Source organism: Echiichthys vipera (genome assembly GCF_963691815.1).
Source record: "Echiichthys vipera genome assembly, chromosome: 9".
Lineage (NCBI taxonomy): Eukaryota > Metazoa > Chordata > Actinopteri > Perciformes > Trachinidae > Echiichthys > Echiichthys vipera.
Genome location: NC_139834.1, coordinates 7,751,663 through 7,778,054, shown reverse-complemented (window position 1 = coordinate 7,778,054; position 26,392 = coordinate 7,751,663). Strand labels below are relative to the sequence as shown.

The 26,392-nt window shown below is 42.9% G+C and overlaps 1 protein-coding gene across 2 annotated transcripts in view; it reads left to right on the top strand.

Moving 5' to 3' along the window:
* The window catches only part of plxna2 (plexin A2), a 188,329-nt gene extending 162,652 nt beyond the window's left edge, over positions 1 to 25,677 (top strand). The window contains exons 23-33 of one of the 2 annotated variants that reach the window (XR_014593339.1): positions 4,301 to 4,367; positions 4,575 to 4,721; positions 5,435 to 5,594; positions 7,240 to 7,343; positions 13,223 to 13,322; positions 15,978 to 16,168; positions 16,261 to 16,430; positions 16,563 to 16,775; positions 17,079 to 17,229; positions 21,770 to 22,256; positions 22,287 to 25,677. Coding sequence is in view for 1 of the 2 variants with exons in the window: in XM_083919826.1 (XP_083775952.1) it covers positions 4,301 to 4,367; positions 4,575 to 4,721; positions 5,435 to 5,594; positions 7,240 to 7,343; positions 13,223 to 13,322; positions 15,978 to 16,168; positions 16,261 to 16,430; positions 16,563 to 16,775; positions 17,079 to 17,229; positions 21,770 to 21,865 (1,399 nt within the window). In the remaining variant the exon portion in view is untranslated. Of the gene's footprint in view, positions 1 to 4,300; positions 4,368 to 4,574; positions 4,722 to 5,434; positions 5,595 to 7,239; positions 7,344 to 13,222; positions 13,323 to 15,977; positions 16,169 to 16,260; positions 16,431 to 16,562; positions 16,776 to 17,078; positions 17,230 to 21,769 lie in introns of both variants that reach the window. The other variant, XM_083919826.1, reaches the window with a different exon arrangement.
* Positions 25,678 to 26,392: the final 715 nt, after the last annotated feature.

Sequence of the window (26,392 nt, the reverse complement as noted above, 5' to 3'; positions counted from 1 at the left end):
AAACTCAATTAATAGAAAGAAGGAAGTGAAGGCAGATGAGGAGGAGGACAAGACGGCGAAGGAGGAGAACAAAGTGTGTCTCCCCCCGACATTCAAAAAGGAAAGATATTAAGGGGGAGTCAGCACAGCCTCCACACAAAAAAACCTTTATTTGACTTCCGTCTTCGGGACTTGCTGAGCTTATTAAAATGCTTAATAGGTTCCATTAACTTCTAACGCACTCAAGTCTCATACAAGCTGGGAGGGGTGCATGTTAAGCATGGGGAAGGGGGGCAAAGAGAGGTGAATTCTTGTAGATGAAGGAGGGCAATTACAGAGGGATTTGGGGTATTGTCCAAAAAAAATCCACAATGTATTTAGGTTTATTCAGCATGGAAATACTGCCTCGGGCACTCAAAGTGGCTCCTTATTATGTTTTTGAATTAAGTTTTTATGCCAGAAATGTTTTTGGGTTGTCCGTCCGTCCTGTTCTCGAGAATGGGATATTTCAGGAACCTCTCAAAGGAATTTCTTCAAATTTGGCACACACGTCCACCTGGACTCAGATATTAACTGCTTAGATTTTGGTGGTCAAAGGTCAAGGTCACTGTGACCTCATGTCAGTCCCATTTTCATGAACACGATATCCCGGGAAACATCTCAAGGAATTTCTTCAAATTTGTCTCAAACGTCCACTTGGATTCAAGCAGATGGATTATAATTTGATGGTCAAACATCAATAAAATACGATTACATGCTACCAAAAAAAAGAGAAAGTGAGATTAAAAGATTACACAGTGCAATGACACGATCCGATTGAGCTTATTTCTTTCTCATTTCACTGACACAATTCTCTTCTATGTCTTTTATAATTGTCTTGAACTCCCCTGTACTGACGAGATGTATCAAGTCCTTCTGCACACCGTTCCAGGTAGACGGGGCAGAACAAAAAGCCTTTTTGCCCAGTTCAGTTCTGGCTCTGATCTTCTGTGCTGTTGGGTTGAAGATATGTGAAGCATCAATGTTCTGCCAAAGAATACACTCAATACCTTTAATTAGATTCTTTCAAAGCCTTTACTACATAAACTGTGTGAGTCTGGAGCGTCAAAACAAGAACTCTGCTTCCTTTATACAAAGCTGTAAATTGCCTTGCACCTCCATATATAAAAAAACATGCTAATTAGATACAGACCACCAAGAACCCTCATATCCACAGGCAGTGGCCTTTTAATCATCCATTGTACTTAAGTGGGAGAGGCTACCTTCTGTATTTATGTAGATGGAACGCCCTGACAGCGGCCCCACAATGAACACCGTTAAAAGCAGGTTAAGAACATTTCTTTTCAAAACAGTCTATGGGTAAACTCAAGGTGCGTGTGTGTGTGTGGCTGGTCTATTCTGGCATTTGTGTATTCTGCACAGATTGTTTACGGACTTGCACTTGGTTTACAATGTCATGTAAAGCACATTATTTTATTAATGATGAAATGTGCCATAAATAAAGTTGACTTGATTTGACTTGGGTCGGACATGGATGTAAACTGTAAGGGCGGTAATTTTAGCTTTGTTGTGCGGCGAGGCAAGGCTAATTCTGTATGTGTACTGTTTCTTTATGTATACCCTCATCTGTGTGTTTGTACGTGTCATAATGACAAGGAGAGAAGAAGCATAGGCATCACGTATTCACAAGAGCGTGCACCTCTTCAGCTCTTAAGCAATGTTTACTCTCTCATCCTGTAGCTGAAACTGGGGGAACTAATATACATCTCTCTCTATCTATCTATCTATCTCTTTATCAACCACCCCTACCCCCCCACCCCCGCGCGCTGGCACATAGCACTTCAAATAGGCTGTCACCCAGCTCAACATCCTCTCAATGAGCTGCCAATAGACTGGCCGGCAATCTCGTTCTCAGAGGAATAGCCTCCAGGCGTGGGAGACATAGCAACTCGGCCGCACATCATTCAAAACAAAACATAACCTCTGCTCCGCTGTCCTGCTACTGTAGGAGAGTTCTGTGTTTGCATGTGAAAGACAGAGAAGAAGTCTCACTCTACCTCAATTTTAATGAGACAGAAAGAATGACTGACACCGTCTCTTGTCTCAGTGACTAAAATGTTGTAACCTCCGCTGGCTCAGACAATCCTTCAGGGACTTGTGCTTCAGTCCCAGACTCTTGCTTATAGCTCTCAACACGACTTTATGCAATTATCTCCATAATAGTCACAATTTTCTCTTTAGGTCCATTCAGAGCTTGAATAGGTATAATCATCCCTAGCACTATTTAGCTCTGAGGAGACGAAAGCCCAGCTTGTGTTTAATACCTGGCTGCTTCAATTCCTCCTAATCCCCAGTTCAGCACATTGTGCTGTAAGGTCCCTCTATCATATGCACCAGAGTAATCACAGTAATTTCCTGCTACATTAAGGGGGTACATTTTTTTTTGTCAATGCATTTCCATTCACATTGGCAACGCTGGTGTACAAACTGGAGTGAACATTTACAGGTGACAGTCACACGTGTCACACTCCGCAGCAGTTGAATCTGATATGCCGCACTTTATCATGTGATCTGAAAGAGGAAGTACACTCGCTTTCAAAATTCATACATGTTAGTCCTATGGTTAGGGTTAGCAACTCCCTGAAAAACAAATAAGGGACACCTTCTTGGCAGGGCCGGCTGGCTTGTCCTGGCGCAGTGAATCTTTTTAGCCCCCCTGAATTGAATTAGATGCATATTTGAGTGATATAAACACATAGAAAATAAATAATTAGCAGCATTTTTTATACAAATAAGTATTAACAGAATAAAATACATATCTTCCCTGCTTAACTTTAAACTGTATGAATTAATATAAATCAACACAAAGCAGAACATAGTACACAATAAATGCAACAAGAAAAGTGCAAACATAAAGTCGGAGTAAAAAAACACTTGTGTCTCAAAGGCTATGACTGTAGCCTACAGTTGTAGTCAGTCTATTTTTTTTTTCCGTCTGTACTTCTTCTGAGCTCTTGCTGCAGCCACAAGCTGTTTGTCTTTCAGTGCCACAGAGTGAAACTCTGAGCAAGACATTTCATTTGGACACCAAAACTAGGGAAAATTAGATAATAATAATTATTATTATTATTATTACTATTATAAAAAAGACGTTTGAGACTTGCTTCTCTTGACAGAGAGAAGCTTGTGTTCACATATATTGATTGAACTTTCCGAGGCCATGGAAATAACATTGGCATTTAGGTGGTGTTCCCCTCTAAATTGTGATTAGTGTGTGTGCCAACTAGGTTAGAGCAGGACCTAAAAGCTGGCTGTTATAATCCATTTCCAGTCCAAAGCAGTTGGGTTATTGTTGTTTTTTAGGCAGCATGGCTTGTGTAGTTGTCAAATGAAGAAGCCAAAAGAGCAAATCAGAAGGCTTTTTACAAGATGAGGTGGGAGCTTGTTGCTGTTATTCACCTCAGGTGCATGTCCGCATGAGCTGCACAGAACTAACCCTTTCATCTGTGCTTCATGCTCATTAACCATTCCCACCTGGCTGTTCGGTATTCTGCCTTTTTTTTAATCTAACCTCTGTTTCTCTAGTGTTTCATGGTGCTAATGAGGCAGAAGGGGTATGTTTGTCTGGCATTCAGAGAAAGACATGAGCAGGAATCATAAAAGAGGTACGCACAGTCCTCTCATGTGCTCTGTGGTAGAAACAGTCGAGAGGTCATTGCACACTTGTGTGTTTTCATGCCCAATCAAGCCCAGCAGCAAGCTGTACCTCCATGTGTGATTGACTGGGAAGGGAGAGGAGGTAGGGGGAGGAGGAAGGGAGGGACATGAGAGGAGAGGAGATCGTTTTGGCTGTGATCAGGCGTACCTGGCTGTGACAGCACTCGTCTCACTCAACAGCTGAGGCTTGTCACAGCTGCTGATGTCCCGCTGTGTTCAACCACACGTGAATATACACACACACACACGCACACACACACACACACACACACACAAATTGGCTCACAGTCCACATCCATGCAGACTCAATCACACACTCCTTTTAACATGTGCACATGCACAAACCACGCACACACAGATGTCCTCTCTCCGCTCGGCTCTGCTCTGCTCACTCACTGTGACCGCAGTGTTGCAGGCAGTATACAAGCAAAACCAAACGGCAGGATGCACCCACCAAGGATGCCAAGATAACCTCCCTTAGGTCGTGAACGTAATCTCATGAATTATGGATCTCTTGTATTAAAGGTACTAAAGGTTTTGAAACATCTGAAGAAAGTGTAGAGTTAAATTTAGTTTTTCCTGTTTTTTTCCAATGTCATTTCAGAACGGAGTCGGTTGCAGAGAAGATGCTTACAAACTGGTTTGCATTCCTCCTTCACAAATTTCTCAAGGTTAGTACATCAAATGCGCATGTGATTACACGTACAAATATAAACCTTCATGTGTAATCGTATTAAATGTTCTAAATTTAAAGTGTGATGCCATGTTGTCAGATACAGTCTGTGGACTTCTAGGTGTTTTCGAATTGTTGTGTTTATGCTGTGATGTTCTCTCATGTGTGAATCTGTGGGTTCGTGTGTCTGTGTGTGTGATCACAGGAGTGTGCCGGGGAGCCTCTGTTCATGCTGTACTGCGCCATCAAGCAGCAGATGGAAAAGGGGCCCATCGACGCCATCACTGGAGAGGCCCGCTACTCCCTCAGTGAAGACAAGCTCATCCGCCAGCAGATAGAGTACAAAACCCTGGTACGTCACACTCCACGAGACACACGAGTTTGTACACACACACACACACACACACACACACACACACACACACACACACACACACACACAACAACACAAGCTGCACAGTGAATGCAGCTCTTGACTATGTGAGATACACGCAACATTATACCATGCACACATACAGTTTCTTAACTTTTTTATCTTTTCCTTTTTCACCACAAACCACTTTTAAGAGAACGTAGCTGTGTCTGCTGTGTTAGCCTTCTTCCTTCCTGTATGGGAAGAAAATTAACTAATGATCCCACAGGCTCCAGTGTTGGTCCAACATTGGGCAGGGTAACTGTGGAGATTGGATCACATCAAACAGCCCCCTCCACACACACATACATACACAGAAAAAAACAAACACTTGCGGAGCCAGCATGTGACGTGACAATGCTCTGATTGCTCCAACTGGGAATTTGGCTCATTACGTGCTAATGCCCCAGCAGAGCTGGAAATTGGTGTCCCGCCGAAGGTGTGAAATTAGATTTTAGGATGCCAGTGAGAGCGGAAATGGTTTTCTCATAGCTCCTGCCATGCTCGGAAGAGACTCTAATGAGGGTGAAGCCTCAAGCTGGACCCAAGGCCGGGCAGTAACAGGACACCTCTAGCCTCTCCCACCGCTCCCTCATTTCCTTGTTTGATTCTTCTTGTTTTCTCTCCCATTCTCCCCCATCTTTACAATCCAGATCCTAAACTGTGTGAACCCGGACAATGAGAACAGTCCAGAGATTCCAGTAAAGGTGCTCAACTGTGACACCATCACCCAAGTGAAGGAGAAGATACTGGACGCTGTTTACAAGAACATGCCCTATTCTCAGCGGCCACGTGCTGTCGACATGGATCTTGGTATGTAACGAAAACACACGTGCACAATCCAGATGCTCACAGATAGAGTTGTCAGGTGTGAAGTCCTTCACGACCACAGATTAATGTATCTGTGAGAGAAAACCTAGCCATGTGTACAGATTAACAGTTGCATTAGTATGGTAAAAGCTTTGTTCCTAGCAGCCTAGCCAGCCTCCATGTGCTGCTGCCAAGCCTTCTATCACACTGAGAGACAGTGTGTGCCGCATCCTTCCGTCTGGCTGCTTATGCCGCCTGGCAGTGCCAATAAGACACAGATAAATCAAGATAGAGAAGTGTGCATGTCTGTCTGTATGTCTGTCTGTCTGTCTGTCTGTCTGTCTGTCTGTCTGTGACGTGGCTGTCTGGCTGACCCAGGTAGGAGCTGACAGACGGGCTCGCCAGCCTCACGCTGGGCTCCACTCCCACGCAGTCTGCCGCTTCCATCTTCGCCTTCCCTCTCATTTTTCTGCCCTCTCATTTTCTCTCACTTCACATGGGCGGAGAGAACAAAAGCCCCCTCAGCTTCACTGCAGATCAGCACGGTGTCCATCACTACAATAAAACAGCCGTCCGTCCACTGCCCTCTCTTTTGTTCTCATCTGTCCGTTTCTCACCTTTCACTGATGCTTTGAAATGATCTGGTCATGCATGTCTGTATGTACTTAATATGTGATGATTTTTTTTTTTCTGGAGAGCATCCTTTGAAAGGTTTCAGGAGGATGTTGTGCCAGGCAGGAATATCATGTGGTCACCTGGCAGAGGCACAAAGTAATAAAACCCAGTCAACAGAGGAGAAAATCAATGATCACTCCCAGCATGAGAGCCACAATGGCTGTCCACTTCCCCGTCAACACCCTTATTATCATTTCATTATCCCGCATCGAACCGTCAGCCCCTGCCCTCCACTAGCACTGTGTATAGCCTCCCACCTGTTTCCCCCCGCTTGCAATTTTTTCCCTTCTGAAAGGAGGTGATTTTCTAATAGATCGCTTTTTCACCCTCTCTTGTCTGCTCCACTCTTCTCTTCTTTCTGACCCTGACGGGGCGACTGTTGCGTATGCTAATAGCGCGCCTTTTCCACGACACAAGTAGCAATTAAAGCGTGCAGCCTGCCTGCGTATACATCTTGAAATTGTTCGTGTGTAATGTTTAATTAAGATGCGTGTCAATCCAAGACTGGGAGAGGAGTATGCATGCCGAGAGCTGTGCGAGCGGGCTGTTATCTGCTCCCAGGGATAATGTGGGAAAAACAGCTCTCTTTGGGAGTCATGTAGTTTGACGTTCCAATGACTGAAAGGCAAATGAGATTTGAAAGAGAAGTGTTTTTGGAGTTTGTTTTGTGTCATAAGGAAGTTATGGGTTTATTTTAGCACCCTTCACAATTGCCTTGGAAGGTGACTGACTCTGAAGGCAGTGAAAAAAGCATGCATACACACACACACACACACACACACACACCACAAGTTCACTCAAAGCAGATGTGTGTTTTGAACTCATGGTGGTTTTTAAAGTTGTATATATATTTAACACATGAAACTAAACCTCTCCCCTGAAACCAAGACAAATGTCATTCTTTGGGGCTCAGTCTGACGTATAGTTTGCAAAGTCTGTCGTGTGTAATTCAGTGTGTGTTTATGTCCTTTAGAGTGGCGCCAGGGGCGAATGGCTCGTGTGGTGTTGCAGGATGAAGATATCACTACCAAGATAGAAAACGACTGGAAGAGACTCAACGCTCTCATGCACTATCAGGTAAATATACACAAAGGCTTTAGTGTGATTTTTTCTTTAATTAACTCACAAACGTCCCCTTTTTCTTTATATCAAGGCTCATTTTAGTTCAATTTCTGCTTTGTCTTTTATGATTGAAATTGTACCACATACCTTGCCAAACTTTGATGTTTCTTGCTCTTGACTTTAAGGCAGCCAATTTTCAGCTCCTCATTTGCATGCCCTTGCCTGGTGTAATCCAAGTGACAGAATAGAGGACAATTACCGTACAGGTGGCAGGCGAGATGAACCCTCAGCGTCTCAGCCGACACTTCTCCCTCCTCCCCGGAGAGGCGAAGCTGCTCCAGTCAGGACAGCATCCCACTCACTGTCTTTGCCCCGTTGACTTCTGCACTGGCAACAATTAGTCCCGCTGTGACTACCTGCTTCTGTCTCTTCACATGTAAAACCTCAATTCACACTCGCAATTTTAGGGCCCATGGGCTTACCTGCTGTACCCTGTTTAACACAGCGGAAAGTTGGGCTGAAAAGGAGGAAAACTCAGAACAAGAGGAGTTCTGCATTTTTCAGAAATATTTATGGCTGTTGAAGCTGTACATGAAAAAAAAGACAGAGACCAGGGGGGAGTGAGAGGAAGCCAAAGTGATAATAAAGAGGAATAAAAGGGAATAAAAAAAGAAACAGGCAAGGCAGAATGAGAAGGCAGCCTTCACAGCAGGTCATGAATCTTTTGCAGCACATGCTCAGCCAGCTCTCATTAGTCAACCAAGGGGAACATCTGCTTTAAGTCTGCATGAGGCTCGATTCTGGGCTACCTGGTTAAGAGTAGAGGTTGAGTGCTGAGATGGAGCTTTAAGTGAGGTGCTGCAGGGGTGCAGCTCCATCTAGGAGCAGGAAATAGGGTCGAGGTCTGGCGAGGCTCCGGACCACATGCTGCGGATCGTTCTGAACTCTTGGCCCATCACAGTAAGCAGAATAATTTAACAGATGTAGGAGTCATTAGAAGAAGGGACACATCGTAGTGTCCTTCACCCAGGACTTGGCACCATGCAGCTTCTTTCCCCTTTGTTTTCCCTCTCCTGTCCCCCTTCTTTCTTTCTTCACCTTCATTGTCTCCACTTTTCTTGTTTACTTTTCCCTTCTTTCCCCCTGGTGTGCAATGAGCATTCTTTTTACCTTCATTTCCTCTCTTGGCCTGAGACCCTCTTCTTCTTTGGTCACTGCTGTACTTTAATCCTCGATTAAGCGGCGCAGTATGTTTTCTTCCACACCATAATGGGCTTCTCTGTTGTTTTTTTTGTAATTCTTCTCATCACCGCCTGTCTGCCATCGTTAGCCAAAGGAGATGCTACGGGGCACAAGGTAACCCATGTGTGGCCGCTTCAGTTATTCGTCCGCTCAATAGCAGATCTAGGGACTCCTACTGATCACACATCAAGTGTCCCTGCACAGAACGTAAGGCCTGGCACTGTGCAACTTCAGAGGGGATGCAGACGGGCCAACACGAGGAAGAGAGGGAGAAAGGGAAGGAACACAAAGGAATAGGGCAGTAGATGGTAGGAGAGATGAGAGTAGGATGGGACAACAGAGGCATCATTACTGTTTTTGATGAACTGGCAATAGCCCCTGTGTGCGAGCTTGTGTGTGTCTGCGTCACACACCAAGCCAGCTGCGATAGCACATCTGGCTGCCTATCACAACAAGGAAGCACAGCTCATTAGGCCCCAGAGTGAGGGGAAAGCTTGAGGAAGAAGAAAAAAGGAAAAGGTAAAGAGGAAATATTGAAATGGGGTCTGAAATATGCAGAAGGGAAACCGAGCAACACCTTGAGTTGTTGCTAATTCTCCCAGAGCAGAGATACAGAGATCAGACAAAGGCATTAAAATTCATAGGGCTCACAGCCTCCCAAGAAACCCCATTGGCTATTTACCCTGCCACATGGGAAATAATGGTTTACATAACCTGGATATGGAAATGTACACCTTCCCGGCTCTCTGTTGCACCAATATTAAAAACATAAATGCACACATTTAAAATGAGTTCAGCATCTTTATTCATCACCTTGGCATTCACAGTTGGGGGACTAAACTTCCATCCTCTCACTCCACTCCATTCTCTTTTTCACTTTTTTTACAGTCTTTCTTGCGTAAATGAAGATAGAAGCACACTCAGAGATGCACACACACATGCAGCACATGACCCGTATTGCACATGCATACACCCAGAGAAACACAGGAGTTGAGATAAAAGATTTATGAGATTGGAGAGTTTTTGGCTGATTGCTGATTTGGATCTTTTTGTTGTTTAATCTCCCGCCCCCGTCAAAGGAAAGTGTTTCATCACACCTTCTTTCTTCTCCACCTCCCCCCGTCTCTGCCATGTTGAGACATGTCAGTGCTAGCCTTGCTCCTGTTGGATAGTCTCCGGGCAGTAAGCTGGGACGCCACAGCCACGTGAATCACACATCTTACCCACTCGAGTCACTTTGGAGAAAGGGCAGCGGCATTAACAATTCTCATAAAAAAACATTATGAACTGAAGTTGTCACACTGCTTAAGTTATTTATGATGATTCAAATTGCAAACAGGCCCATGCTATATTCACCGGGGCGCTGTGTGAGTAATTACACTGATGATGTTTGACAAAGTGTTGATTTATGACAGGTGGGCTGTGGCTTTTCCAGCATATTAATATTTGTTTGCCACATCCATTTGTGGGGACACAAATGTTTTCTGTCTGGAATATTACTCCTAATGTGCAAATAATTGACAGTAAATGGCAGACTGCTCCCTCTTCCACTTTGGCTGAGACCGCCTCAAAATAAAAAGTCAGTTGGGAAACTTCCATCCCTGTTGCCTGGTGACCTCTGTCTGTCCTCCTCTCTGCGTTGAAGCAGCAGGGAGAGCAGACACCGATGACCACACCAGGAGAGAGCCTGCCAGCTAGATCCTGTTACCAACCTTGCAGACAATGCTTGGGCCGTTTTGGGCTATTTTTAAATGCCCCAGACAAAATAGATACTACTACATTGCTATCTGTTCATGAATCAAATGCTCTGGTGTGTCTTGGCTCGCTGGTCCTCACTGTAAATTTGAATACTAATAGACAGGCGGGAATATGAAGGTTTTTATGACAATATTAAGTAAATATACATAACTAATTCTGTCGTAGCATTGTTTCCATACATGTGCTTTATTGTACATTTTCAAGTGACTTCCTCAATTGCTCAAAAAGTTTTTACGCTCACTTAAAATGGTTTTTGTCTTTCTCCAAAAAAAAGTTGATTGGAAACACATTTTTGCTGAATAAGTTCTCACGTAGCAAACATTTAACTCACATGACTGACCAGCTGTTTCTACTGTTGGTGTCTTCTTAGATGTTCCCATAATGTGTTTTCTTCCTCAGACAGCGTGAAACATGGCCAACACTAGCTGGCATAAAAGAACAATTAAAACATGATCAATTAAACCAAATTCCTGAGGACCACCTCTGTTTTCCTCTTGTAGATGACATGGACACTTTTTAGTTACCAGTTAGCAACCTCTACTTCTTCTACTCTGTTTACTGGCAGATTATAGCCATGCATAGCCTATAGTGCCACCTGATGGTGTATCGCCCCAAACCAGCTAAGGGAAACGTGCATGAATGAATTCTTTTTTTTAACAGCTTTATTTAAAATGAGTTGACATAAATACAAATAGTATACAGGGAACAGTATACAAGGAAAATACAGAGAACCTGTGCCAGGGGTGATGTTCATTATACAACAAGGTTACACTACATATTACAGGACAGCTGATTGGAGATTCCTCGATGATACATTTCATTGTTTAAAGCCCAACTTAAAATCATTAAAGTATGTATATAATTCTCTTAAACAGAGAAACATACTCTCACATTTGGTCAAGGCGGGCACATCGTTGGGGCCCCGGCCCACATGGCCCAGGTTGTGTGTTTCCAAGCTGCTGGGCAGAGACGACAGGTATGATAAGCATCGTGATCTCAGGGCATGAGTCCAGGAGAGATGGGACACAGAGGGGAAACAGGCTATAGGACCAGGGCAGGGGGTATGTGTGGAGGGCTGAGAAAAGAAAGATAGAGGCTGACCACAAACTGCTGTCTGGTTGGCTCTGCACTGTCTAATGGAAGGTCTTATCACAGGCAGGGCCCACAGCCCTTATCACACCTGCCCACTATCAACCCCATACTGGATTATCCCTGAAGGGCGAATCTGCACGCCTTCAATCATTTACTCTATCACAAGGACCCATCTCTGCTGTAGCCCCTCTGTCAACGATAAAAAGCAGAGAGAAAGAGAGAGAGATGGAGGGAAGCATAAAGTGAAGGGGGGGGGGGGCAATGAAGCTATTTCATGCTCCCCAGAGAAAATGTATCACAGGAATAGCAATGGAAACTTCACGGAAGTCCATGCTGTTGGTGTTTTAGAGTTCAGATCTGTGCATCGTCAGCCATGAGGAGAGTGTAGAAAGGAGAGGCCCTAGAAATCAGGTATAGGTAAGCAGAGACAAATGAGCAAGAGGTGAGGTGAGAGATAGAAGGTTCAAAGTTGCTGATTGTGGATAGAGGGTGGGGGTGAGGAAGACCATTTTTCATTTCCTTCCAAGAAGCCGGGAAGCCAGAGCTGCGTCTTTCTTTCACCACCAGTTTCAAGTGTCTCTCCAGCAAGGCCATGTAGAGGCCAGATGGCAACTCCAACTAATAGCACAGCAGAGATTAGTTCGTGAAGAGTGGGAGAAAGGGCTGAGGGGGACGAGACTTGGGGAGGACGAGAGGCGCATGGCTCTCGGGAGTAAGTAGGAACTCTGTAAATGCCCATCCCAACATCCACTCGCTTATCCTCTAACAAAAGGATGGAAAGGAGCCCATTCCCACTAAAGCAAATGAAAAAAAGAATGTTGTGTTTTTCTATAGATGCTTTGAGTTCTTCCTTTTGCAGCCTGGCATTTGCCTTTTGTTTATTTCTCCACTGGAGGCTCTTGAGGTTTTCTTCACCGGGTCTGAAGCAGAAATCCCTCCTCAGGGTGGGCTGTAAATGCCAGCCAACAAGCTGTTTGTTGTTTTGGCTTTGAGAGAAGGACCCACAACTTCTGTTTACCATGTTTTGCATTTTTCTAAAAATGTGATGCTATGATGTACTAACAGTGGTACCATTTTAAAAATTAATTCCAGTTAGATTGCCGTTTCATGATTCTTTCATAACACAGTTGGACTGATGAAGGATCTCTGTTCAGAAATATCTTAAAAACTAATTTTAAAGCCGTCCTCTCTAGTGTTGTTTTCATCCCTTTTTCTCAGCTTATCTGAAGTGACTGCAGCACACCGCGCAGGGCCCTTTGTAAATATAAACCACAGAGTGGAATAAGGAGGAACCTCAGTGTCCGTGTCTTATCCACGACACAGCTTCTTCTCTTTGTTTTTCTCTTTGACTCTGTGCTGCTCTAATGCTATTATTATACCTGCGCACCACATTCTTCAAGTATACACGAGACGAGACATTCAGCATTCTAGTCTCTGTCTCTCTCTTTCTGACAGTCTCTCTCTCTTTTACTCCCTTTTAGCATCGTATCCCAGCTTCCAAAGCTTACATCATGTCTCTTATGTTTGTGAAGGGGATGACAATGACAGTCATGTTGAGTACAGCCATCATGCAGCCACAGCACTCTGCTCTGCTGTAAGAAAGCCACAGGGCTGTGGTGGAAAACAGCAGGGAGCACAGATATGACAGGAAGGGAATGGGTTGCGTAGGGGTTTGGGATATGTTTTGTTAATGGGATTATTCAACATTTTTCAGGGAGAAAAAAAAACTCTGTTCTAATTAAAATATGGAAATCGCCATTGTGAAACCAGCAGATTCATGTTATATTTGTCTCTTATCACAGGTGTCAGACCGCTGCGTTGTGGCTTTGGTGCCCAAACAGACCTCATCATACAACATCCCTTCTTCAGCCAGCATATCCCGCACATCTATCAGCAGATACGGTGAGTCAGCCGACCAGATTGCGCTTTGCATAGCTTTGTTGTGGCTTTGCCATTGATTACATTGATTGCAAAATGCCATACGGCATATATATAAGGCAATTATGTACATATTTGCAGGCTTATTCAACAGTTAATCAACTGTTTATTCCATGCAAATGCAATCTTGTTGCCTTACGGACTAATCAAAATGTTTTTTATATTAGTTGATTTCAAATATGAACAAAGCCAAATCCACTCTCCCCAAAGCTATATTCAGCTCTGTTTTGAGCTACTCTGCTTTCTACTGCAGAGGGTTTTTTTAACATTATTTTTCTCTCTCCAACTGTGTGTGCTGCAGTTTGTTTCACAGTTTAGGTCCAAACTCTGCTGGATGGTACAATAATGGAAAGACTAGAGAGAGAAAGGAATGAAGAAGAGTGCGGAATGAGAGATATTGCCATTGTTTTATTGTACAGCAAGCGTGATATTACTCTAATAAAGATGCATTCTGTGCAGGACACAGTGGGCTACTAGATGCCAGCACACTTGCACCCACACGTGCAGTGACCTATACACACATGCACGCAAACACACAGATGTGCTTGAAGTTTGTGCTGTTGGATGCCAAATTTGGTCCAATGCCAGATGCACACAGCAGCACCAGGCAACTTGTGATTGCTAATTATTCTGTGTGAATGATACTTCACACAAACAGAAAAAGAAAAGTGAGCTTGGCCAATTATCAGGATTGGGTATAGAAAGTGAACACTACCTTTACACTGTCTAACACAGGAAAACAGCATCCTTATCACTCCAAGCAATTATTTAGGATTGGATACCTGTGGATACTATATGTTTATCCTCAGTGTATGTGTTGTAAAATAATGTGGAGTGACATTTGCAACACAACAGATGATGATCTATGATGACCTTAAGGAGATTACAGTGCACTCAGTCATTACTACCATTTCCACAGATGATGGATGATCAGTATAAAAGTAAGATAAGGGAGGAACATTTATCGGCATTATGTTGTTATTTTGATATCATTGCTTCTGGAGTTGTACATAAGCATAGTTTTTACTCTCAAATATCTTAATCACAAGGGATATTTAAATCCACCATGAAATTGCAATGAGCTGCGGAGAGGCTGTACTCTTGCATTCTTTTCTCTTATATGTACTTTGTGTGTGTGAGTGCTCAAGCACTGGAGTTAGACGTGCATAGCATAGAAAGCAGAGGCTCTGCTGGCGTGTGCTTGTCCCTCATCAATCATGGGTTGGCACAGCAGGCACAGCTGCACCTCGACACCTGCTGATGGATTCATACCAATTTCACGTTCAACACTTAGCATCTTGACTCAATTTACGCCACAGTTCCCTCCCCATCCCTCCACCTCCCTTTTCGCCAGCCTTAAAATAAACCAGAACACACTCCCCTACTGCCTTGGCGTGTGCAGGAGCTGGGTGCTGCAGCAGAAGAGGGCTGTGGGTCACTGCTTAGAGTTAGGGGGAGTTGGAGAAAAGGCTGAGGGTGCCGAAAGGATGAAGGGGACGAGGATATTCCAGAGCAGTAAAAAGCAGTGACTGGATTATAATAGGATTTGGGACCCCCCCCACACACACACACACACACACACACACACACACACACACACACACACACACACACACACACACACACACACACACACACACACACACACACTCAGGCCATGGTCCCTGGTGGCCACTACAGAGGCGAAGGTCGGTCTTATTTAAAGGTGTAAGTGGGTGTATTGGCAGCAAAAAGCTTTGGTGTTCAGCTCGGCCTTTGAAGCCAGGTCAGAGAAATCCTCATTGAGATCTTCAGATCCTGAATCTCTAGTGAGCCCGCTGTCAGGAGTAGATTCTGGCTAATTAGAGAAACTGAAACCTGCATCATTCAGACCGTGTGGAGAGCTAGGAGACAGGAACATAAGAGCAGAGACGAGCAGGATGTATGGATGAAGGAGGGTGGCTTCACTGCTTAACAAATTAGGGATCTTTTGATGCATTGATTAGAGTGTGACAGGGACGTTTTTGGTACAGTGGGGCTAAGAAGAGCCAAATATGAGTGCTTTTAAGGGGAGCCAGGCACATCCTTGTCTCAGTCAGTGAGGCAGAGATTTTATAGAGGGAAAATGAATTAGTGTACATGTGGAAAAAAGCAAACAACTATCAAATTATTCACGACAGATGGAGAAGACAGAGACAGAGAAGAAATAGCATTTTGTAAATACCTCTGTTCTGCACACTGAATATAATAAGATAAATGGAAGCCAAGGTCTTGTGTGTATCCTAGGATTCCAGTTGAAGAGGGCCACTGCTAATCAGTGTGAAGCCATGACCACAACTTCCCTTTTTTTAGTTTTATGAAATTTTCCACCACTGCAATTTCCTTTTTACGGCAAAGTTTAGAGCGTGAGGGGAACACAAAAGATTGGGCTTTGTAATAAGTTACAAAGACAGATGGAAATGAGGGAGAGGCTGTGTGTGCATACGTATGCTTGTGTGTGGGCATGCTGTTGTAGGTGCAAGTGCTTAATTTACATGATGCTGCACCTAAGAGGAAGCTTTGCAATCACAGTCAGTTTAGGATTACTGGTAATCCTGTATCCTTCTGTTTTGTTTTGTTTTGTTTCGTTGTCCTGGACAGACTCTTCATTCCGCTACACGGGCAGTCCCGACAGCCTCCGTTCACGTGCTCCCATGATCACTCCGGATCTAGAAAGTGGTGTAAAGGTGTGGCACCTGGTGAAGAACCACGAACACGGAGACCAGAAGGAAGGAGACCGCGGTAGCAAGATGGTCTCTGAGATTTATCTGACCAGGCTGCTAGCTACCAAGGTACACATGCTCAGCTGAGATTAGATCTTTCCTTTTGGGGTCTCTCATTGCCCATGAATTTCTAATCTCTGTGAACTCTCCCTTTCTCCCAGGGTACTCTACAAAAATTTGTTGACGATCTATTTGAGACGTTGTTCAGTACAGTTCACCGAGGGAGCACTCTTCCCCTCGCCATAAAATACATGTTTGACTTCCTGGATGAGCAGGCAGACAAACATGGCATTCACGACACAGACGTGCGTCACACATGGAAAAGCAACTGGTAAGGGCCTTCTTTGCAAAAGTATGTCAGGTGCATGGCATAACTGCTTAAATGTCACATTTGTTTTGTTCTGTAAAACTCAGCTTTCGAGATAACATTTTTTCTGTCTCTTGTTTATTCTCTTTTCTTCAGCCTTCCATTGCGTTTCTGGGTAAACGTGATCAAGAACCCACAGTTCGTGTTTGACATCCATAAGAGTAGCATCACGGACGCCTGTCTGTCTGTAGTAGCTCAGACCTTTATGGATTCTTGCTCCACTTCAGAGCACCGCCTGGGCAAAGACTCCCCATCCAATAAGCTGCTCTACGCTAAAGATATCCCCAATTACAAGGGCTGGGTAGAGAGGTAGGAGCTGATGCACTCGCTTTATACACCATTCTGATCCCCTCATCTTTTTTGTATCCTCTTACAATAAAAACTGGGATCTTTTGGGGAAATTGATTCATAATTCTCTTTTTTCTTGCCTGCACTTCCCAACCAGATTGTGTAAAAAGCCCCTTTGTGCTTGACTGTTACCAAGCATTCATTGTTCATGAAAGTGATGTTATGGCTCAAAAAATTTGACTATATAAAGCATTTAGGTCTCAGTTGAGCTTTTACACTGACTCAGTGAGTCTCTGAAGTGTCGCCCCTTGCCTGCATCCTCAGGTACTACGCTGACATCAACCGGCTGCCAGCCATTAGTGACCAGGACATGAATGCCTATTTGGCAGAACAGGCCAGACTCCACTCCACAGAGTTTAACATGCTCAGCGCTCTCAATGAGATCTACTCTTACGTCAGCAAGTACAGTGAGGAGGTAAGTGATTCTTACATACACACATGTACTCGCACATACACGCCTGATATTAGCACAGTTCTTTTTTAAGCATTCTGCTGGAACCACTGAGGTCCATGCTGTTTATGAGAGCCAAATGAATAAATAATAGGGATGGAGACTGATAAGATTTTATTGATACTATTAAAAAGAAAGAAAGATAGATAGATAGATAGATAGATAGATAGATAGATAGATAGATAGATAGATAGATGAACTTTATTGATCCCACGCTGGGTATTACAATGCTATTATCGATTCTGCTTAGTGGTCGAGTACTTTATCGATTCCTTTATTAATTCCTGATCAGATTTCTGTTCCGCCCTGTTTAGACGCAGACAATCTGAACAGATCACGCTAAAGTGGCGTCGCGTTCTCACTTTTTATTCTGCATTTAGACGAGCGTCTTTGGGGGGACAGCTGCGTGTATATGGTGACACAAAAGTGTGAAATTAATTAATTAGTGTGCAAGTGGTACTGTGAAGCCCTGCCACACAACACCGGCAAGAGCTTGCGCATGCGTAATGGATCTGCAGCAACTTGAATGTCGTTGTGTGTTGTTTGCCTGTACTGCACATACTGCACATGGATGTTGTGTAAACGGAAATACATGCAAGCATTGATAAAAGGAAATCATAACTTCAGAGGCATACGATTCCAATGCATTGGACAATTTGATTTGATTCTTGTCCCCTAGAATCAAAGACAAATCACGATAACAATAATAAGAAAATGAGAGCTGTTATTACAGTATAAATGAACACAATAAGTGACTATTTTATAACACCAAACAAAGAGAGTATGCTGAATTGTGGCTTTTGCTAATTAGATCTGACATTTACCTGTTCTATTGAATCATCATCTGTTGCAGCATCTCCATATTCCACCTGCTCTGCTTATACTTTGAACTTCTGCTGCTTCTCTCTATACGTTTCTCCATTTTCCCCTTCTCTGTCTCCTTTTTCATTTAATGACTCCTGTTGCATTAATATCATAAATTCCTACAATAAGTTATATTATAATTTATAGTGTAACAGACAGGTGGAGTTGAACTTGTTGGTGATTATTATTTTCCCTCTACATACTGAGCTCCTTCACTTGCAGATTTTACCTGGAGGGCAGTCCCAGGCGCTAATTGCGTAATGAGCTGCTGCCTCTGCAAATCAGATGCTAATTACAGGCAGATTGCCAGTGCAAATTGAACAAAAGGCGTGCCGCAAATTTGCCCCACGCTTTAATGTACATTTATCTTGCCCTTGGTGTTCCCGGAATATTCATAGCGGGCAAAGGTTAGTGAGGTCAGCTCAATGTCTTCAGTAGACTTCCCCAAAGCCCAGAGGTCTAGTGAGACCTACACTTAACAAGGCGATATGTCTGATCTGCTGAGTAGAAAATGAATGTCTACAAGCTCTCAGCAAACTGCTCTATCCTTTCGTCTGTGCTGAATTGGAGTGGACTATCTGTCAGCTATATAGGGCTCTCATAAGTAGAACCTTTGGCAACTCACATGTACACACACTGTCAGATCAGAGGAAGCATAAAAAAGAGGGGGGAAGATAGGAAAGGATAAGAAAGAGAGTGCATTCATGGAGACGTTGTGCCTCTAATGTCAGCTCCTCCTCTGGGAAGCATTAGCCTGACCTTTGTGTTGGACCACAGTATCTCTCTCTTTCTTCCTCTCTCTCTATCTTTTATTTTCTCCCTCCTCCTCCTTCCTGTACACTCATTCTCTTTTTACCCATTATCCAGTCAGCTTCCCCTTTGCTCTCTATGAATCTCATGCACCCTCTTTTGCTGCCTCTGCAGTTGTAGCCGCCTGATGCACATGCATAGAGACATATGCAAACTCATTTTGCACACGTACACTCTACACATGTACCCCATCAGTCCTGCAATATCTGCTGTGTCCCAGAGTGCAGCATAGAAAAACCTCACCCAGCATTAATGGTTCTTCATTCTTACTCAGCCCTTCACAAAGGGCCGTGTGTCAGGCTTACCAGGCCATAGCTGCAGCCTACTTAAATGGATTTGGGAGATGGCAGCAGTGGGAGCTGCACCGGCATACAGTGCTGCAGATTAATAATAGATTGCTATTGGGCCCCAATGAAGAGGAGGAAATGCTCTGCCCGTAGCTGCCAGCCTTTAAGAGCACTTAAGCAGATGAGTGGAAGATGGTAGGTGGCGGACGGATATGTTCTGCAACAGGACAGGCAGCAAACAACCGTTTACTATGCTATGCAGAAAAAAGGAGGACAACAGTGACATGTTTTTCACACAATAAACAATAAACTTCTATTGCATATAAGAAGGTAGTGCTACCAACCAACCAAAGCCAAACCTCTTAAAACTAGAATTGTGGTTTTGATTGACTGAAGGGCCACACCCAAAGGCGCAACACAAACAACACTCTTTTTTAGATTGATAAAATGCTTGTACAAACCTGATGTTTTATCAGTATTTATGATTGATATATGACCCTACCTTTGTCAAGCCTCTGAGTGACCCTGAATATAAATAAATGGACATGAAGGAGTAAAGGAAAAAGGTTTCCTTGATTAATCTGAAGTGTGTCTCAACAGTGGCGACTGGTGGAATTTATTTCAGCAGGGGCTTTGTCATGAATAAAACAGACTTTCTCCTAGAAAAATATAACCTGTCCTGGCAAGAAACAGTGAGAAGATTGTGTGTCTATATAATGTACACAGACACAGTTCATATTGTCCCTATTCGGTTCCTATCAATAACCTTGAAAGCATCGTTTTAAGATAATGATTGACAAGTTATTGCTGAAGTGAACATAACTTAACATACTTTTTCTTTTAGATGTTTCCATAACTAATTTTTCAAATACTTTTAGTGAATTTTCAATTAGACATCTCCTTTTGTCCCATGTATTCGTCCATAGAGCAAAGCAAGCTGCGTGCACAACCTCCTAATGAGTGTGTGTGTGTGTGGAACTGATGGGCGCTCCGAAAATCGCCCTCAATCTTGTCTGAGACCTGTAAACTCAGGAGACCAGCTTTCCTCGCCTCTGAAGCAGCTCGGCTCAGCTGGGCTCAGCTCGGCAGACGCAGAGATGAGAGATGAGATAAATATTTCAATGCAGTCGTTGCTTTAACCTACTTTTGTTGCAGAAAATGCATTCTAAGCTACTCATTGACCACACAATTGTAATCACAGGATAAAAATAATGAATAAATAAAATCAATCAAAAAATTAACTAATTTCGATGCAGAGCAGGAGGGGCGGCACCCTAGCGCACTCTATGGGCCAGCCGCCACTGTGTCTCAACATAATTAGTACATTGTAGTTTTTCTCCCATATTCATTTATTATTTATCTCTCACCTCAGAATATTTGAATAACATAAGAGAGGTCAAATAATTATTTTTGTTTAAATCATCAATGATTGAGTGAAACGCTGCATCCCAGTTCAGTGTAGTTGGAGGTAAAATGGAGCTGTGGTGGCCAACAGATACACACACCAGAAACCATATGTTGAAATAAAAGCTGCAGCATTTGGCTATCCACATCAAAGGTGATGGAGACTTTTGTAGTCTTTTATTTGCTATTTTATGTTCATATTAAAGGCCTTTGCCATGTGTTGCTGCCACCCTGACATAGATTCATCCTGACAAGGCAGACACTAGATGAGAGAGGGAAGAGGAGAGCCTGTCTGAATTCCTTTTGTACCCGACTTGACAAATGCCAAATTTACAAGAAATGGGCTCAGAAGATAAAACGAGGAAGGCTAATACACAAATATTTCTCAACATTGTCAAAGAAAAAAGGCAGTGATGTAATTCTTTTCTTTCTCTTGCATGTGACGTCCATATAGAAACTACGGGTAGGAGTCTCTAGGCACATCACCATTCAATGAAAGGGAGATGCCTGGATCGATTTTATTTTGGTGTTATTCCACACAGATTTGCTCAGAATCATCATCATCATCAGTGACTTGATCAAGTCGTGTAAATGAGCCATAATCCTCCATTTATCCTTTACCACACTGTTTCCTCATCATCCTCATATTATATTTAACAATATGATATGTTATCACTTTATGGGTGAAACGCTTCACGTAAAAATAATGTTGTCGCGTTTTAACACATTTCGCATTATAACAAGATCAAAAATTATATTCTTGTTTTAACGTAATACGTCGTAATAACATGTCAAACGTGAAAAAAACATCTTTCTATAAGAATTACCTTTTCAACTTATGACGAGATACTAACCCTTTTTATTTTTCAGGTGCGGCAGCAATACGCTTCCATACATAAGGAACATACAGCCCGGTCTTGTTACTGACTTTTTCTGCATTGAGACGATCGCAATGCATCTAAGACTTTTTTCCCCCACCCTTAATAGAAACCTAAAAATACTGGCTCTGCTCGGTGAAATGCACAGTTTTCTATTAAATGTCTTCAGATCTTATTCTATAGATGTATCTTAACCAACAAGGATGCAGTCACACCTTTTTTATGGCTGGTATCTGACCACAGTTTTTCTCTTCCGTACAGATCACGGCGGCCCTGGAGCAGGATGAACAGGCAAGGAAGCAGAGGTTGGCCTACAAGGTGGAGCAGCTCATCTCTGCCATGTCCCTGGAGAGCTGAGAGTGGCCACTACTCAAAGAGAGAGAGAGAGAAGGAGAGAGGCCGGACCACAGTCTCTACAGGACCTCCCAAAAAGGATCCGCATTACTTACCTCTCATCGAGGGAGCTACGACCACGAATCAGACCTGGGACCTCTGTATCCACAGCCGGACAGACTTACTGTTTTAGTTTGAAATTCTCCCACCTCCTTCCATGATGGCACCAACTAAGGGCCCACAGACTTACACAGGTTCTGCAGCTGGAGCCGATAATGGCATGAGGAAGGACCATCAGCACAGGATGCAACAACATGGCTTGTATTTATATTTTAGTTTTTTTGTTTTTCCTCAAACGATATTTTCTCTGTTCGTCAGGAAATTGTATGTTGTGTGAGGATGTGTGTGTGTGTGTGTGTGTGTGTGTGTGTGTGTGTGTGTGTAGGAGTGTGTGTGCAGGAGTGTGTGTTTGTGTCGTACTGAGGAAGACTCCTGCGAGACCGTGAGATCAAATGGAGGAACAGAATTATTCTCCTCAGAAACTCGCGTGTGAAATGGAGACGGAAAAAAAAAAAGTTGGGAAGCAAGAGGAGCAGATCTCATGTTGGACAGCTGAGTTTGCATTCAGATTTCTCAGATTTTTATTTTTGTACTTGTACATTTGAAAGTTATCAGTTGCAGTTGAAATATCCACCCAGGATCCCATAAGTGTTGTTGTATAAAGACATAAAGAGAGTAACACTACATGGGGGTCGGTGTGGTAGTGAAACAGGCCATGGTCCGTGTCTTCTCTCACTCCTTCCCTCTTCGGACTGACGCTTTATACGGCACGGACAGAACCTCTGCTCCTTCTCCAGTAAGAAGTGTACAGGAAAACATGAACCTTGTGCTCATCATCTAAGAGTCAATGGGACTCCGCTTGTGGTGGTCACAGTTCAGCCAGCATGCTTGCACCTAAACTGAAGATGAAAGAGATGAAGTCTATAGTGTATTTAGGAGATGACCTTAAATCAGCATCAATCTGGTGTCCCAGGCTTTTTTTCAGCAGTTAGGTCATCTGTGTATGTACCGGTTGGCAATCAGTGTATGTGAATGTACAAATGTTTTTTTTTATTTGTTTGTTTGTTTGTATGTCTATTTGAGTTTTGCAAACAGAAAGGGGCTCAGTTGAACTGAGCTCCGTAGATATTTGCAGTATAGCTCGTCGAGTGAACAACTTCATTTGTCCGTCCCGGCCCCAGCCCGTCCAACCGCTTCCCGAACATTGTATCGTCCGCGTTGTGACTGTCACTGGTGTGACTCTGCAGCTGCTCACACACTATGTGCAGCTCACAGTGAGTAGACCAGACAAGAGCAATTGGTCTCTGTAGGCTAAACTCTCCACTATATAACCACAGTTTGTATCTCTATGGGAACTTGGTCGACTTTATGTGTACTTTGCATGCATGCTATCACACATCAGAAGTGTTCTAAGGGTCCATCTTTGATTTTATCAAGTGCCAATGAGTCATGCCTGCTCTAGTTGGTTAGTTTAAATTGTTAGCTGATGGGGAGATCTTACCTGACCACCACCCATGTCCTCCTCGCACAGATAATAAGAAGCCTATTAGGTCCGTGGGTTTAGTGTGAACAAGTGCCAAAAATCCTGTTGTTTTAAAATTGTTCACTAATGTGTCAAAAAAATCGGTTTATGCTTTACAGAGGGAGCAAAGCTCTCATGATGGTGTGTAGAGCCGCTTAAAGTTGAAGCTTATAAAACTGGAACGGTGATTTGTGAAAGACGTGAAAGGTACGAAACATAAGCAGAAGAAAAGAGATCTGGGAAGGAGGAAGAAAACATGTGAAAGGCATAGACATACAATACCAACGTTTTATTTGATGTGGACACATCTCCTGACATAAATCAAAACGTCACAAGTTAAAAGGCCGATGTAACCTTCCAACCTTCTAGCTGGATGATGACAAAACTGTAGATTCCATCCTCTGGATAGGTCATTTCATTTTCTTCCGGGATATATGTTTGCTTGTTGTTTACATCAAGTACTTGAAAATAGGTAGTATTACAGGTTTGCACAGTATACTGCAATCATGTGTGTTGAGAGCATGACAAACACCAGTAGCGGGTGAAAGGTGCTTCTTCTCTCTGTGGCCTTAGAAACCCAACTGCTTAGTGTTCCTGATCTTATTAGTCCTCGACTAGGGCATGGTCCTTTCAGTGCTTCAGAGCCCAATAGTTTTTTCAGTGATACCCAGCACGGCTGAGAACTGTCTTAGCGAGATAAAGTGAAAGGAAAGGTGAGGAGGGTACGGCCGGGCTCAGGCAGACATTGCCTCGCTCAGTACTTGGCTCGCCTGAGCTGTTTGAAGAGAAGTGTTGTGAAATGAGGAGAGAGGGAGAGGTAGAAAGAGAGAGAACCCCTTTAGCTCTAGTTTCCTGCTCCGGCTTTGAAGCTCCTCTTTGATCTGAGTCAGTTGTGTGCACAGTGTGATCAGAAGATGGAAAGAGAGAAAAAAAAAAACATCAAACTAACAGGCAAGGAAAAATGTAGGATGAGGTGATGATGGACATGCGATTATCATGTCCGGCCAGTGGGGACAGAAGTGGGAAAGAGTAGTTGTAATTTCATCCCTCGTCTGAAAAAGCACTTCACTATCTAGCCCCCTAATAAATGTCTATAGGTACACAATGGCACACGTACACAATACATTCACAAAACATAAAGCTTCTTCCTTTTGATTAAGGTGTCTTCCCAATTTCAGCAAATAGAATTGTATCCTCCTCATACCTCACATTGCTTATGGAGTAATGCTTTTTTATCATTTTAACAGGACCTAAATGCCTTTTTCCTTTTTGCAAGGGAAGAAAAATGTAAGTTTATTAGAGTCTTTCCAACGCCTCTGTATTCAGAATTGTGACGAACGTAATCAGAGGCAAACAAATTGGCAGAGAGTGGCTTTGATTTTTTCTCTCAGACTTAATTTATATCAGGATGTTTTCTGTTGTCTTGTGTGAGATTTGTGCATGCATTTTAATTCATGCTTTAGTTCTGCCTGATATTCCATATCGATCCACGCCATTGTTAGTCTTACTGCAATTCTACCCGAAAGCCCATCTGAACATGTCTTACATCACAGCTGAACGCACCTTTTTTGTGAAAGAGATTTCTTTTTTGTTACTTGCTTGTTTCCATGCTGTACACTTGTTTCTGGGGAAATTTTTAATTCAGTTTTAACTGAGAGGAAAAAAGTTTGTTTACTTTTTCTGCAGCGCAGAATCCCATTTGACTGCCAGTTGTGTGAGATATGGATAGATCCTCGTAAACGCAACCTCATTTCAGCTCACGCTGAATGCTAATTGAAGATGCTTTGTATACTTTATTCGCTCTTGGTGTAACGTGTTGACGAAGAGATGGTGTTGTGCTTTTGACTGGCACGTGTCATTCCTTATCCAAATCAAAGCATTTATACAGCATTTTCGTTTACTTTATGGCATCAGACAGAGGAAAGGAAATCCGAATTGGTGTATAACTTTCAAGTCAAAATATCACAAAGTATAAGATGAGTATCCTTCCATTTTAAACACATTGTAAACAAACCCTTTGTAGACACTGGAGTTATGTAAAATAGTAATTACTGGCAATGATGATGATGACGATGATGATGATAATAATAATAATGGCTGTCTGTTCTTCTTGTTTTATAAAAGTGTTGTGAAAATTGTAAGAAACTTAAAGTATTTAAAAAAAGGTTGTTCTCTTGTTTTTTTATTTGCTTTGATTTTGTTATGATAATATATTATTGTGTACCTATTGTAAATATGAAGCACACCTATTTTGCAAGCCAAGGATTCACTTTGTACTGTTGTTATATATAAATAAACTTTGCTGGTTAAAAATTGCATAGAGCCGAAATCTGTATTCATATGTTTTTGTTAAGCGACCTCCCATGTTGGGCAAATAGGAAAGGGGATCTATAAAGCCCATTCCCAGAAACTACTGTTCCCACAATGCTTTGGGGGATGTAAACAGAAACCCTTCAGTGAGTTACGTGGTACACAATTAAGCCCTGTATGTTTGGACTAACCTATATCTGTTTACATTTTGTCAAACTGACCATTAGAAGAATGCCAAATTAGCTGTTAACAGCTGTTAATATCCTTGGAAAGTGTAAGTCATGCTGAATATACACATTTGTGTATTTTGTCTGTAGTTCAGATTTGACTGAATAATGACACAGAGAATGAGTAGGTTTTTGTTGCAAATCGCAGAAATCGGGCACTGAGGGTTTTGAAGTTGCTCCTCCCTTATTAAAGGGCTGATAGCTTTAATATTAGTCTACTTTTCATTTAGCATAAACCCTTTATTAAGTGGTCAGGAGGGGATGGCTGTAACAAATAGGCTATTTCTGTTAAAGATATGTAGGTAGAGATTTTTTTGTTTTGTATTTTTTCTTCTTTGTAGGCAGCATGGTCAGGAACCTCAAAAAAAAGACAGACAGGCAGATATTCCCCATGGCTGTGGGCCACATAGTAGGTTATTTTACAGATGGTAA